Below are 16,543 nucleotides of genomic sequence, written 5' to 3' on the forward strand. Positions count from 1 at the left end.
CAAAATAATGCTTAAGATCATCCAACAGAGGTTAGAGCCCTACATGGAAAAAGAGATGCTAGATGTTCAAGACGACTTTAGAAAAGGCTGAGAAACATTAGAGATTATTGCTGATGCATGCTGGATAATTGAGAAAGCCAAAGAATACCTAAAAGAAGTTAGTACATGCTTCATTGATTATGAAGCAGACAAGGAAGAATATTGATGGTTTTGAACTTTGGTATTGGAGAAGACTCCTGAGAATTCTGTGAACAGCCAAGAAAACAAACAAATGGATCATCAAACAGATCAACTCAGAGTTCTCACTTGAGGCACAAATGACCAGGCTCAAATTATCCTGCTTTGGACACACAATGCAAGGACCTAGGTCTCTGGAGAAGGCTTTAATGCTGGAAAAAGTGGAAGGAAAGAGGATGACCAGCAGCAAAGTGGATGGACTCAGTTACAGTGGCCATGGGTGCAATATTAGATCTGAAAGAACAAGTTAGGGACAGATCATCATGGAGGAAATCTATGTGGTCACTGACTTGACACTGACTTGATGGCACATAATTTCAAACCAAGTTTGCCACATCTTTGAACTGCAATATTTGGAGTGGTTGTGGGTTTTTGGCCCCCTGGGGTCAGGGGAATTAACATCTCTGACTCTGGATGGGATAACACCCCCCTGTACAGATCTGATGTACAACTTGGGGGTCCTCTTGGACTCATAGCTCCGCTGGAAGAGCAGGTGGCAGCCGTGGCCAGGGGGGCTTTTGTACAAATCCACCAATTGCGCCCATTCCTGGAGTGGGAGGCCTTGCTCACAGTCACCCATGCCTGAGTCACCTCCTGTTTGGATTATTGCAATGCACTGTACATGGGGCTGGCCTTGCAGACCATCTGGAAGCTGCAACTGATCCAGAATGCACTGGCATGCAGTGTTTTGGGTGTCCCGCAGTTCACCCCAGCACCACTGCTGCCTGAGCTGCACTGGCTTCCAGTTGCTTTCTGGGTGCAATTCAAGGTGCTGGTTATCACCTTTAAAGCCCTATGTGGCACAGGGCCAGGTTACTTGCAGGATCGCCTCTCCGTGAGGGTATCTGCCTGTCCCTATTAGGTTAGATAGGATGGGTGCACTCCAGCTCCCCTTCCTTAAATGTTGCCATCTGATGGGAGGTGTGCCTTCTTGGTGGCCACCCCAGTCCTTTGGAACAGCCTCCCACTGGAGATCAGAGGGACCCCTACCCTTTTAGCCTCCCAGAGGGCTGTGAAGACCTGGGTCTTCCCTCAAGCATTGGGCTAGGATGGGGGGTTGAGCTGTGAGGATGGTCTGGCACTTGGAGGAAAGAGTATGTTTTTAACTATGTTTTATGGATTGTTGGGAGCTGCCTAGAGTCACTGTATGAGCCTATAAGTCAGATAGGAAGGAAGGAAGGAAGGTCCAGATCTCTCAACAAAATTCAGTAAGTTTTTTTCTAATAAATACAACACATTTATCTCAGACATTGCAATTATTTCACACTGACCAGTAACAGAGTACCCAGTATTTTGAAAAACTGCTTTCACTTTAATGAATTTAGTAACATCAAATCAAAAATACAAAAAATTATGAAAAAGTCACAAGTCTGTACATTATTGTGGACCACCTGAAAACTGGACTAGAAAGTATCTTTTATAAATCCCAGCCTACATGTTTGCAGTACACAGAGGATAGGTATTATCATGCATTTGTGAGCATTAACTTAAATAGGAAGAGATAAAGAATTATGTGCACTGTATAATAATATACAAAAAGGTATGTAAATATATGACATGAAACACTGTCGTCAACAAAATCATAAATGACTATAGACTGATTTTCAGTTTCATAAGAGTTTTGGCTTGCTCATTTTTTAAATTACTTTAAATAGTAGTAAAATTTAAATATTTAAAAATATTTTCTCTATGACAACTGTTTATTGGAAGACAGTTTATGAGTTTCCTTTTAAACATATATTATTAAAGGAAAATGAAACCGTGTTTTGGTGGAGAAGGCTATACACCCTAGTTGTTTTTCTGTTGATACAAGCAAAATCTGGAATCAAAAACATCAGATAATTTACATTTTTAGAATTCAGAGCACAAAACAGAGATTGTTGAAATGTCAAGATAAAGATGTAGTAATTTAGTTTTACACAGAATTTGTTTTCTCTCATTGAAACCATGAGATTAAATTATACTGGAGGGCAAATTCAGATGTTACGGTTTAACAAATCAGGATATTATGTACTTCTGAGAAAGTTAAATACTCTTGATCTTACACAGTACCTAAAATTTATTATTCAGATCCTCAGTTTAATCAGAAAACATTGTCTTTAAACAGATTAATTTGGAATCAAGTCCCATGATTTCAACATTTAGGTGATGTACCAACTGTACAAATATCAGCTACTCTACTTTTGTGACTGTCCTGACAGTTCTCTAAAGCAGCAATGTTGAACTCTTTATCAGACTAAGGATTGTCCTTAAGTCTTAAATCTCTAAGTAATGTGCCCCTAATGTAGGTGGAATAAAAACAAATGGCTTGCAAAAAATTAAATTTGAATTGAATGAAAATTGATAGTTGCTACAAATTTGTCCTTTAATTTGCTACCTCAGATTGCTGCAGTTTGAATACCTCCAGAACACAAATGGTGTCTAGTATGATAGGTTTCTATACATTTAAGTGAATACTGGCTGTTGAATACGACTTTCAACAAAATAGTACCTGAAACATTTCTGGTCCTCATGACAAATCTATCCTTCCAATATGATGCCACCCAAGCGGTAGGTATCTTCCAAAATGCATGTTCATTTCCAAGACAAAACTCAACAAACCTCATCAATACTTTGCCTAAACTAATGTAGAACAATCTTCTCAAATATTGTACAAAGTTTCTGTGGTTCTCAGTGAAACACTGAGGTCATTTTAATTGATGGGGAAATCTCTTAAGATCATCCCCTCCCCCCACTGCTGATTTATTAAAACACAGAAGCATGTATATTTACCTCTATAATCCTGAGAAACTGCTGCCCCATCTTTTGACATTTGCATCTACTCACCCTAAGAATAAAATAGAAATCTGATACACATAGTTATGAAATATTTGTCTTGTATAGGTTGCATATCAGTAAGTTCCATTGGTTTTAATGAAGCTCTTTCTCAGATAAGCAATTGTAAGACTGCAGTGTGAAATTAGAACTTGAAAGCCTCTTCATTTCATTAAATGAATACAAATTTCAAAGATGATTTAAGAACTGGGGGTGGGGAGTTAAAATGATAGGCCTTTGGAATATTTAAAAATATCATTCATCTTTTTTTAAAAGTACTATCAACTAAGTCCTCTGTGTTCTTTGACTGCTAGTTTAGAATCTGTTATAATTGATGAGCCAGCCATGCTCCAACTACATCTTTTATATATAAGCCTTTGTCAAGATAAATTTTAAATTGGTTGTAGAAGAGCTATTTTTGGATTACACTTATAAACCTTCAATTGCAGACACTTTTAGTCTTTTAGAAATAAATATGGCAGCTCTGCCTCCTTTAAATACCCATCCCCAAATAAGTAGGCTATTGCATCTATAGCAGGAAAAAAAGGTTCTAATTTCTTAATACAGAACAATATTCTTACATTGCTGTCCTACTGATTTATCCAAAAGAAAGTCCTGTAAGTAAATGGGACTTGTATCCAGATGAGTATAGGATTGCAATTTTAAAGTGAGAATGAAGTATATCTATTTCCAGTAAATGTGCATATACTGAAGTTCCCATGCTTTCAAGCAGCCCTGGTTTCTTGCTTGTCACCAGATGTATTCCACACATTTTTCTTAAGCAGAAGATCAAAATTTAGTCTTAATACCACACAGTTATGTGTCTTTAACCTTTCTATAGGACCAGTGGAAATATATCACATTTGGGCTGAATTAACACATTGTGCTAGGCCATAAGATAATTTTCTTTGTTTTGACTTAAGGTGATCTGTGAACCTAGCTACTGTAGCATGTAAACCATGGTTTATGGGTTAGAACTGTGTAAACTCAGCCGTTGTCACTTATGGAACAAAATCACAGCCAAAACAAGCCATGTCTTAGCACGAGGCGTTAACTCAGTCTTACAGTCATAGTACAACTTGACTTTTTCAAGGCAAGTGCAGTAGTAGAATCTTTAAGACCAATTATCAATTTTTACCAATATTTTGACTGAACCCATCAGAGGAATGAAATGAGAAGTACTACATCTAATAACATTAAAACATCTTTTGAAAATACAGAGGTTGTCGAATGTAACATAGATATTAAGATAACAAAATGCTGTCTTTTGATATTTTGAAATCCTAGTTTAATTGCTCATGAACACAGCCCTTCATTGTATTTTACATATCTAAGGTGCATGAACATATGTACAACTAAAGAAAATACATCATGCTACATATAATAATATCCTGGTTGGCTAATGAATGAGGAAACCTGCTTTCTTGGCTGAAATTAAGGCACTAAGTGGCAGTGAAAGGAGAAATGACTTTTTTATATATTATTTGATGAAAGTACAATTTCTTCAATCTTTTCACAAAATCTAAACAAGAAGACCTACACATATTGAATCAATGGCTAAGGTAAGGCATTCTGTTGGCAAATAAAAAAACCTTCCTATTGATGTGAGTTTAGCCCATTTGTAACTTAAGTGGGACTAGAGATTCTGATTGAAAATAATTCAGCAGAGAAAGTCATTTATAAAAGATCTCAGACTCTGAAAAGGCACCAAGAAACAAACAGTTCTGCCATTACCAATTCTAAATAACAAATATAAAAAAATCAGTTGTTTTCAACACTGCATATAGCCTGGTCAATTACTAATCTTCACTTTCCTGAAGACAAATGTAGTAGCTGTTTATTGAAATTTTCTATTAAGCATATTTAAGACAAAAATCACCTTCCATGTATCAGAAAATAAGTTGCAGTGTGTCAATATAACCATACATAAAGCAAACTTATGAAGTCTAATATGTCTCATTCATGGTTAACACTGAAGCAAACCTGTATAAACAAAGAGATTATCTCAAGATACATAGCTTACAATATGAAATTAATATATAAAATGAACAATAAAACAGTTGAAAGTGTATTACAAAGGTACATGAAACAATTTTAAGCCACAATACTTTCTCTCTGAAAAATACAACTATTTGTGAGATAAAATGTACAATTGATTTCTTTCCAAAGGGGAAAAATAAAGAACACAAAGGTAAAGGAAAATATGTTTTTTCTTCAAGAATCAGGGAAAATAATTAAGGTCATTGTTTTTATTATAATATAATTTGCCACAAAATAGCAGTCATAGGATTGCACTAACTCCATGTTGAGTTTCCTGAACAAAACATTAGTAAGAGGAGTCCATAAAGGAGAATGGTATTTCTGAATGGGGATGGAGATTATTCACATACAGTAATTCATGTCCTATTAGATTTGTCTGCAAAATATTTGAGACTCTACTTGATGTCAGACAGTTTCCCACTGTGACTTTTCCTAGTGTTCAGAGTAAAAAAATGGCATGATATTTAAAGTTATTTTAATCATAGCCAAAATATATATTTTAGTGCATGCTTTGATCATTTGTCAAAAATAAACCTAAGTTATTTCAAAACAGGAGTTTACAAAATAGGACAAAATATTCTCCAAGTTAAAAAATGCAGGTTTGTTTGTAGTTCCATTTGCTTGGCAGCAAATTATTAGAATCCAAGGAACCCAGAATACCATGATCTCTTTTGACCTAGAATAAAGCTTGGCATGACCAGCCTATTGTTTTGATGAGTAGGACAGAACAAAAAAAAAAGTGAGATTTGGGTCAATATTTGTTAGGAACATTTCTGCTGAACATGATTCAAAAGTTCACCAAACTTTTCAAAGAGATCTTCTATCCATTTTATATTTTTCATGCACTGCTGTACAATTTCCTCTTGACCTAGATCTACATTCTTCTTTTGAACAGAAGAAATCTATTGAGAGAACAAAGGAAACGGCACACAGTTAGTCTTCTATTATTTCTCCCAGTGCTCTAAGGTCTAATACCGTAACAGTGTATGCATGCTTTCTCTTAGAGTCTGTGAGAGTATGTTGCATTTGGTGACAGAGGTAGCCTTAATTACATAAAGTTCAGGGTTATTCAGTGATCTTCTACGTATGCTTCCTGATGTTCTAATGAACTATTACAATACCTGGTAAGGCAGGATCCCCAATATTTTTAATAGATCTTGTTAAATCATACTCTCATTATCCCCAGTCAGAATATGGAACTCAAGCTAGAAACCAATGAAGCTTCAATAGATACTAAGAAACAAACCCTTCCCATTTATACTAAATTTGCATTAGTACAATGCCAAGATCAGAACCACATGCATGCCCACACCATAGGATTGAGAACAAGTTTTACTGCAGAATGGGCAAATTTGTTCATGACAGGTTTTTAAAACAAAAAAGGGATAGAATGTATTCACTGCAACACTAGAAAGAATGACAGCCAGCATGGTATAGTGGTTAAAGGCTGGATTAGGAGTGGGCAGACCCAGGTTCTAGTCCTCCCTTACACACAGAAGGCAGCTGGGTGACTTGGACTAGTTACTCTCTCTCAGCCTTAAACACCATCAGGCTCTACAACAAGCCAGCTGATATCACCATCCCAAGTCCCATCATGCACTGACAGCTTTGCTGTAAAAATCAGGCCAACACAGTGCAAAAACAAGTGAGCAAATGCTAAGAAAAACACCAAGACAGAAACAGCTTTTCCTGGAAGGTGTGGAGCATTTATTATGGGCCAGGTTGTAGGAGAGGTAAAATACAGATTTTGTTTTTCCTTGCAAGCAGCCAAGCCCTGAGTAGATTCAACATTTTGACAATGAAAATTCAGAGATGCAGTTTAGATTTATGGGCTGAACTTCAAAACTTTTTTGAGAAAAAGTGAATTCAGGAAAAAAGGCTGCTCTGTTGTTAAATTTCAAAATGTTCTTAAATTTTACAGTTTCAGCAGAAGCTTAGGTTGTTAGCTTGTTAATCAGTAAAACTCTAATGCTTTACTGAAATAAAGATATGTATATAAGCATTCCCACAATCTATTAAGGAAATTACTGGTCAAAAAACATTGAAGAACACTAGTCTTGAAAGATCCATTCTGATTTTGAATAAGTATTACCCTTAAAGTCAAGGTGTTTACAGATTGACAAATCTGCTGCAGAATCTTCCCAGGTAGTAATATCAGACTAACTGGGTGCTGTTATCTCCCTTTTTGAAGATAGGGGCATTTGTTCTTCCACAGTTCAGTTTCACACATTCTCCAGAATTGTTCAAGAGAGTGAACACAGGATTCAACACAATCATCAGTAATGTCCTTCAGTTCTCTAAGGTCCAATCCACCTTGCCCAGGAGATCTGCACTCATTCAGGTTTAGTAGGTATTAAGTATTGTGTGTTCTCATGGCACAATACACTTATACAACCATATGTGTGTGTGCCTTTTAGTCAATTTTTGAATCCTGGCAACTGCGTGGACTAATCCCTGCAGTTTTCTTGGCAAGATTTCAGAAGTGGTTTGCAATTGCCTCCTTCCTAGGGGTGAGAGATAGTGACTGGCCCAAGGTCACCCAGCTGGCTTTGTGCCTAAAGCGGGACTAGAACTCAGTTTCTTGGTTTCCAGCCTGATGCCTTAACCAAACCGGCACTCTTTTTTTACAACCATATACAATCTGCAAAACTTTATTTAAATTATTAAATACAAAACTGCTCAATATCTTCTGAAAATAGTATATTGTAATCTGATTTTTTTTATTCTTTTGCATTTATTTTGATTGTACTGCACTAATGAATACAATAAATAATAATATAAACTAGAGAAAGACTTACCTCTACTTTACATCTGAGAAACATGTGGTATTTATAATGATGGAGTGAATGATACAAAGAACACAATGGTATTTTTTCTGGATCTACAGCAAACTCCTGCAGAAACAAACATTTATTTATTAATCACACTAGTAATTAAGTACAATTAAGTTTCTTGATACTAATAATTATTTGAAGATATAAAAATGTACTCATGACCATGCATAAAATCATATATGGAAATAGAAAGAAGTATATTTTATGCATATATGTTTTACTTCCTATATAATATTATTTCATGTAAGTCTGTGAATAATTTTGATCATTAAGAATATTTATTTATTTGATTTCTATAGCTGCCCTCTCAACAAGTGACTGAGTGGCGTACAATAAAAAAACATAAAACAATTAAAACAATATAAAACAAATATATATGGTTGCTGAATAAAACTATTGCCATAGATGTTAATATAGACAAGAAACAGGGCCCTTAACACACTTGGGGCCCCAGGCCCGGGCACATAACCAGGTCTTCATGGCCTTACGAAAGGCTAACAGGGTCAGGGTCATCCTGATCTCTGAAGAGAGAATGTTCCAGAGGGCAGGGGCTATGGCAGAGAAGGCAAGCCTCCTAATCCCTGCCAGCCAACATTCCTTGGCTGACAGGACCCACAGCATGCCCAACCCGCCAGATCGAATTGGATGGGTAGAAACAATTGGGAGAAGACGGTCCCTTAGAATGTGAGCTTGGAATAGATTTCCACTCGAGTGATGGGACCTTTTCCTTCTTCTGCAGTTACCTATTGTAGTGGCAACACGGAACACCGTTGTTATTTTGAGGAGTTTAAGTGACATATTTTGATTTTCTCTCTCACATGAAGAAGCTTAGCATTTATGTTGAGTCATACTAATGTTTAGCTGGCTTGTTTTTTATTTCTGTTTGGAATGGTGTGGGGAGATAAGAGAAAACCCCAAGGTTGTTTTTGTTAAGCACTAGCTTATCTGTATAGCTTCCCAAACTCTTGAAAACAGGAGCTCCAGACCCTGGGAACTATCCCATCAAGGTCAGATCCTGCAACCATGGAAACAGGGTCATGAGGCTTTAGGGCCAGACTTTGATAAAAACCTTAGGATTGTCTTTTGAGTTTGGGAGCTTCTGCACAGACCTGAGCGTTGGGTGCTGTGGATATTAAGCCATCCTGGGGTATCTCCACTGTCCTTAAGGAACTCCTGACAGCCTATGGGAGATCGGGTTTCAACTTGGTATGTTATGATTTCTTTTTCTTTATATCATGCTATGCTTTTTATGCTTCTGTTTGATCTGCCTAAACTATGTTTGTTTAACTCTGCTTAAGTTTATAATAAAGGTTAAAATCTCTTTATCCACTGGCGTGCTTATTGTTTCTGGATCTAAAAGAACCAATTGTCTGGGCACCTGATCACTGCTTGGCAGAACACCTATGTACCATCAACATCTGGGGAAATCTTCAAGCGGGGGATATAGGGGGAAGAGGTATTAACATTCCCCCATTCTATTTTTGGAACCTACTTTTATTAGCAGAACTATATACTTGGATTTTACCCATAAAATTGGAATTGGAAGTCTGGAACTGCATGGGATGCCCTTGAATCTCCCCTTTAAAACTGCTGATAGAAGCACATTAAACTGTGCTAAGGTTACGGCCCAGTTTAAGGGACAGTATTTTAGATTAGTTCATTGCCACACCATGCAATATGCAGAGACGCACTGAGTGCCACTATCCGTTGTGCTCCTTCCTGCACAAGTTAGGTTACTGTGTACGTCATGGGGATGGGAGGAATGCTTGCACTATCAGGCTCGGTCAGGTCATATATAGTCTATGAGAAGACTCAGCATACATCCCACTTATATAACTATTATTGTTGGGAACAGCATGTCATTCAGTTTACATATTTATACAAAACTGACCCAATCTAAATTTTCCATATTCTTTGGATGCTGAATTATATACCACATTTCTCATTTTTATAAAAATGGATTAAAAAGGTTAAGTAGAAAAATAAATACACGTTCTCTTGCTTGTTCAAAAAAAAAGTATGCTACTGTGGCAATGGTTGAGAATGGAGTTAATAAATGCAGCAAGAGAGTTGAAAATAGATTTGTGCATATAGAACCTGACTGCTTCCAGTCTGTACCCTCATTTCCATGTATGTTTCTCAGCCTATTTCTTACTGGGAACAGCTGAGCATCAGGACTATGTAAGACATGATGCAGTTGTAATCACAGAATTGTCACTTCTGATGACATGAAACAGAGAGAAATCTGCCCGTGTGCCTTTGAGTCTACGAGAATTAACAGTAACGTCCTTTACTTAAGTACTCATACATTAGTAATTTTGAGTCCTGATTTTTTTCTGATTTTTTTTTTATTTTTAAGGATAAATAAACCCTCTTCTCCCCACTAACCAGATTTTGTTTCCTAATACTATAATGACATAAGAGAGCCAGTTTGGTGTAGCGGTTAATCTGCTGGCCTAAAAACCAGGAGTCTATGAGTTCTAGTCCCACCTTAGGTATGAAAGTCAGTCACTCTCTCTCAGCCCAACCCACCTCACAGGGTTGTTGTGGTGGGAAAAATAGGCAGGAGTATTAGGTAAGTGTGTTGAGCTGAACAAAGGTTAAAGAAAAAACAGGTGGGATAAAACCATAATAATAATTAAAAAAAACTGGTTGTAGATGTCCATGTCTGTTCTTCATTTGAAGAAAGTACCAGCTGGTAATTATGAAATTCCAGGAAAAGTTTTTCTGGAAATAACCGGGTGTAACTTAATGCTGTTCTAGAAGAACTGGCTCCTTTTGCAATTATCTGCTGTTCTTCCATGACCAGACCTGCTGACTTTATTATTTAAGGGGAATTTATGCACAGAATGCTATGTATTCTTATTAAACAAGAAGTCATCCATTTCAAGTTTCAAATTGGGATTGATCCTTCTTGCCAAATAGGTTCTGTTGAATAAAGTTTTCCTAAAATTTATAGAAGCAATTTATTTATTTTTGGTGCCTTTGAGTCAGTGTTGACTCCTGGCGACTGTCTGGACTGGTTCCTGCAGTGTTCTTGGCAAGGTTTTTTCAGAAGTGGTTTGCCATTGCCTTCTTCTGAGGGCTGACAGGGAGTGACTGGCCCAAGGTCACCCAGCTGTCTTTGTCCCTAAAGCAGGACTAGAACTCACAGCCTCCCGGTTTCTAGCCTGGTACCTTAACCACTATGGATTTAACAGAAGAAATTAAAAGTTGTAGCATAGTTCCTTACAGTATCAACTAAAATCATGTCCTGAGACAACATTTACCATTTTCAAATGAAAATTATGGCGACAGTTTTTACAGTGGTAAATAGAAATAGGCCAAAAAGTGTCCAGGTAAAGGCAGAGACAGGAAGAAAATTTAGAAATTAATTAACAAGGAAGGACCTTTACAGAGGAATCCTATTTATGTTTAATTATTAAGTATACTGGCACTTCCTCCCAGGTAAGGATGCTCAACCATAAGGAGCTTCTATCTTTTAAAAAACAGGTCTCTTTGGCTTTAAAAAAGAAATCTTGTAATTTAGTTTTTTAAATCTTATAATGGGAAAGGTATTTATTCCTAATCTACTGCTTAAAAGTACATACAAGGCAATCAAGAAAACCTTGAGATCAGCATTCCATCAGAAATATGGCAGAAAAAAAAAAACTACATACACATACCTGTGCTAATTTTGTGGCTGCTTTAGAAATCTTCAGTGTTTTCTTATTGTAAGCTTTCCCATTCATTTTGATTCTAGAAACTGCATTCGCCCCCATTTTTGCTTTAGAATCTCGAGTTATTACTGTCAGTTCAGGAAAACATTCCAAAGCAGCCTTAAAAGGAAGTTATAAATGCAGTAGATTACAGATTAAACAGAATTATAAAGCATGTCTAATTAATGTGTTAAGAATTTAAACTAGGATCCTTTTTGCTAAAAAATCAAAGGCTGCAAACAGTATGACTTTCACAGCTGGCCAGCCTATATGCCAGACAATCTTAGACAAAATCCATACCCACAAATGAGGCTTGTTGTTTGGTCACACAGAGAGTCAGATTACCCCAAAATTTAGCTCTGCTTCAGAGATTTTGGAATGATTTTAAAATCAATTGGCAGAACTCAAGGAGAGATCTTCAGCAGATGTCTGTGCATGGAGGGGCTGAAGAAAAGTGGGGGTTTAACAGCTCCTCAATAACTTTATTGAAGCTAGAAGAAATCCAGGCAAACGAAGCAGAGAATGTATGCTTTTGAAAACTCTTATTTCAGCAGAAATAGATAACCAGTCTAGCCAGGAATCTGCATTAGTTTTTAAAAATTTTCCCTTTTTCTGTGTGGTACTTGACAATTAGTCAAATCTTATTCTTTTAATTTTCTCAGGTAAATTCAGGAATTGTGTGTAATCTCAGGTATTATATTAATGTCGCAGGCTATGCACAAAGAAATAACACTGTCTTTCCACTATTCTTGTAATTTATAATATAATTTGGAATCCCTTTGCAGCTTCTCTTCTAAGATACTGCCTGAGTTCTATTTGTAAACAGACTGGTGCCATCTTGTGGTCTGTGCTTTCTTTTGAATGTTTCTTTGAAACAGCTGTTTTATTATGATCCAGACAGGTCTGGAATTTATCCTATCTCTAAATGTTTACATTTTAAAATTTAAAGTTAATCAGGGCTTTTCTTCTTTTTAAATAAAGTTTGATTTTGTTTATCTCTTGTGATAAAAGGAAGGTAGAGCTGAATAAGCTACTCACATACTTCAGTGTTTCATGGCCAAGAGGTTGCCCTAATGAAATTATTTTACTTTTTGCATTTTTAGCTTTTAATTGTCATGAAGGAAGCACAGGTTATAAAAACTCTCTAACACACTAGAGTTACAGATGGATGTTATATGAGGTGCCACTTGGAAAATAGTAGACGGCAGCAGGAACTACCAAACCACTACTCCAAAGCAGGAGGCAGGGCCAAAGGGTGAAGACCCAGAATTTCTGGGAAAGAAGGTTTGAGACCTCCAGCAATCCATCTGTCCATTATAAAGCCATAAAAAGCAAAGTAAAAACTAATCTTGACAAATAAATTGCTGTCAGCCAGTTCCTTAAAGTTTCTGGAAGCAATCCTGTTTCAAGTGTAAATATAGATTTATGTCCTACTTACTGATCTATAAAAGATGCCTTTCATTTGAAAATACAGACTTTTTCAGAGAGAGTAGCAAACTAGAAATATGGCAGAAATTTGTATAGTGGCTTATTTGCTTTGCACCACTAATTTTCAATTTCTATAAAGATATTAATGAATGGAAGACTGGCAAATGATGAAAACATAATTATCAATACCTTGAATGGTCGCTCTAAACGTAATTTGGAAAGTAGCCTTTTTCTATTGTCATTCAGCATGCCATCAATTTTTCTCATATGAGGCAACAGCAGCTCATCTAAAAAAGGAAATGCAATAGATGCCTTTTACTGAATGTAATGTTTCATGACTCTATGACTATCTCTATTCAAATAAGTTTACTTAATAACTATTTAATCAATTTATTAGCTCAAACTAGCTATGCCCCAAATACATACTTCAACATAAAATAATTTTAAAATGTGATGTTTGTTATTTGTAGACAATACTCGGATGTCCTTAAATGTCATAAAATGTGCTGTATCATAAAACTGAATTAGTATTTTAATGCAATATACAGATAGTGTGAACAGATTTTTTTTTAAAAAAATTATTTTTACTGCAACAGTGAAGATATGTTGTATTAGTTGCAGGCTGGCTGATCTTGTCTGGGCTCAGAAGTCAAGCAGTTAGGAGACTTCCAAGGGATACTTGTAAGACAGCAAGGACAATTAACTTCCATACTGTTGCCAAAAAAACCTGCATGGGCACGTTCATATAGTCACCAGAGTCAAATTCAACTTGGAGACTTACCTTTACTTTATTAATCTATAATCAACCTACTTATACCATATCAAAGCAGAGGGAACAATTTGGTACAGGACAAGAAATACTATAAACACAATAAAACATGCCAATATAGTAAGCTAAAGACTTCCTCAAATTGAACTTGTTTCCTGGTAACTATATGGAGATATTATTAGCAAAAGTATGAAAGTGGTTTGCCACTGTCTTCTTCTGGTAAGTTGTTTCAACTTCCCAGTCTAGCCTACTGTCCTGGTTCTGACACCTGCTGCAGCTTCAGTGTTCAGTTAGCTGCGTTACCAGCTAGCTTGACCAAAATTCTCTTGGACCTCAAATGTAAATGATTAACACAGAAAATGAAAGCAAGATCTCCCAAATAAATAATTTTCTAAGTACTTTATGAACAATGAACTCTGCCCCAAATCCCTAACATGTAGTTTCATAAGCCTTACAAGGAATACCCAGACAAGCATTGTGTAAAAAATCCTAATAAAAGCAACCATTTGTCTATGAAACCATAATGAATCTGGAATACTCAACAAGCCAGGTATTTCACATATACCACTGCATCAGCACACACATGGTCTAGCATTGCTATTGCCCAACATTATTTTCAGTAAAAAGCTTGATACAGAACAAAGAGGTTCTAATTACTTCTTCATTTCATTAGCTATTCTTAGAAATTTTAATCTACTACATACATTTTTTCTATTCTCATCTTCTGAATAGTTCAACTGAAACCCTAGTTCACTGTCTTTTGCATGCACACTGCACATGGCTTTGAATGAAAGTACATAAGCCTGCAAAGTTTAATTTGTGTTAAGAGTAACAGGAACTGATTTGGATTAACTTGAGTAAGAGTTTTTAGGGTTATGCAAGGCTTTGGACTGAGAGCTGAAATGGTAGTTCAGTATCAACGCAGGCACCTTCTTAAAGAAGCTGCTTCTTTTCCTAGACTTGCAGAGTAGCTGCATTAACCAAGGAAAATATATGTTTGACTTACGAAGGGGCTGGCAGGATGCCACAAGGTCCTTCACAATGGGCACAGGCATGCCATCAATACCTCTTTAACTCAAACACCTATTTTCCTGGGATTGTGGGCTATTGCCTGAGCCCAGGAAAAAAAGCAACTTCTTTAAAGAGGTGCCAACAGATGTGGCATGACTCTGGATACAAAGTGCTGCCCATCCTTAAAAGTTTCACTGTTAGGCCAGGCATGTTTCAGTGAATCCTGAAAGGTCTCTGTATGTATGTAGACATGCATTTTTATGAATGTGTAAGCATGTATTATGGTTCACCCACCCCAGGTTCATTTTGGCATCCCTCAAAAGGGGAAGTACAAAATATGAAGTCCCATAGATTCTTCTCCCTGTAAAAGAGTTCATCTCAAGTCCGAGTAAACCAAACTTATAAAAGTCTAGAATGTGTAGCCGATTTATGAATCAATCTTGATGGTATTCTAACAGTTCACTGATTCTCTACTATCATTAAGTCACAAATAATCTTGCATCTTTTGGGTGATCTTTTCACATAGTTGGGAAGCACTGCTCTAAATGTCAGTGATCTCAACCTGAAGATCACTGAACTGTGTTGCCATAGGATCTAGCCACCACATACCTTATTCTGTTCATAAATAATACACAGCCATTATTCTAATTTTTAGCAATAAGGCATTTGGTTTTCTTGCTCAAGTTTGTCTGTCTGCTTCCTGTTAACATAGCATCTTGGTACATGCATTAAAAGTAGACGTTTTGACAACTTCTGAATTTCTGCCCTAAGGGTTGTTACTAGTGGAAAACTAGTAGAAAGCATGTTATAAAACAGGATTTCATTTAAGCTTGGCAGCACCTTGTCAGGCACTTTTGCTGCTAGAAAGAATGGAAAGTGCTTTCACTATTGGGAAAAATGCACCTCTGTGGCATCTGGTATATTTAATTTTTAGACTTTTAAAGGTATCAATTCTTTTTGTCATAACCAGAAATTTTCAAGTAGCTCGTCCATTTTAATGAGCAGCAACAGCTTAAAGTTAACACATTTTATGAAGTATTATTTCCCACAACAATTTGCCATTATATAATACAGTTGTAATTGAAATTATTCAACCCCCATTGCAAATCAGGTTGATTGTCAAAATGTACAGACTTTCAGCTGTTTGCAATGAACAGATCAAACAAAAGCAATTGAAATAGCTCAACACAATGAATACTTCAAGTGGTGACCCCAAATTCAACTGAAAATACAACTTATCATGACTTCTCCAGTCTCAAAGTTATTCAACCCCTTCATGGCAAGCATCTTCAGCACTTAGTAGAGGACCTTTTTGCTGTTATGACCTGCTGCAAAGGAGATGCATAGCCAGACACCAGCTTCTGGCAGCGTTCCTGAGGAATCTTAGCCCATTCCTCATGAGCAATGGCCTCCAGTTCAGTAATCTTCTTGGGTTTGCGTGCTGCAACTGCCTTCTTCTAATCCCACCAGAGATTTTCTATGGGGTTCAAGTCAGGTGACTGTGATGGCCACTGTAGAATCTTCCAGGACTTCTTCTGCATCCAAGCCTTAGTGGAATTTGAGGTATGCTTGGGATCATTGTCCTGTTGGAAGGTCCAATGACGCCCAAGCTTCAGCTTCCTTACAGACGGCATGACGTTTTCTCCTAGGATTTCCTGATACTTCAATGAATCCGTCTTGCCGTCCACATGCTGCAGGTTTCCAGTGCCAGA

The 16,543-nt window shown here is 36.8% G+C and overlaps 1 protein-coding gene across 1 annotated transcript in view; it reads right to left on the reverse strand.

The window, feature by feature from the left end:
• Positions 1-5,723: 5,723 nt before the first annotated feature.
• Positions 5,724-16,543, reverse strand: part of QSER1 (glutamine and serine rich 1) — a 43,998-nt gene continuing 33,178 nt past the window's right edge. Inside the window, exons 10-13 of the mRNA XM_063289516.1 lie at positions 13,241-13,338; positions 11,591-11,743; positions 7,890-7,985; positions 5,724-5,993 (exon numbers count right to left, since the gene is read on the reverse strand). Of these exons, the coding sequence (XP_063145586.1) occupies positions 5,853-5,993; positions 7,890-7,985; positions 11,591-11,743; positions 13,241-13,338 (488 nt within the window). The 3' untranslated portion in view covers positions 5,724-5,852. The remainder of the gene's footprint in view (positions 5,994-7,889; positions 7,986-11,590; positions 11,744-13,240; positions 13,339-16,543) is intronic.

The sequence above is a fragment of the Candoia aspera genome, chromosome 1 (genome assembly GCF_035149785.1).
Source record: "Candoia aspera isolate rCanAsp1 chromosome 1, rCanAsp1.hap2, whole genome shotgun sequence".
Lineage (NCBI taxonomy): Eukaryota > Metazoa > Chordata > Lepidosauria > Squamata > Boidae > Candoia > Candoia aspera.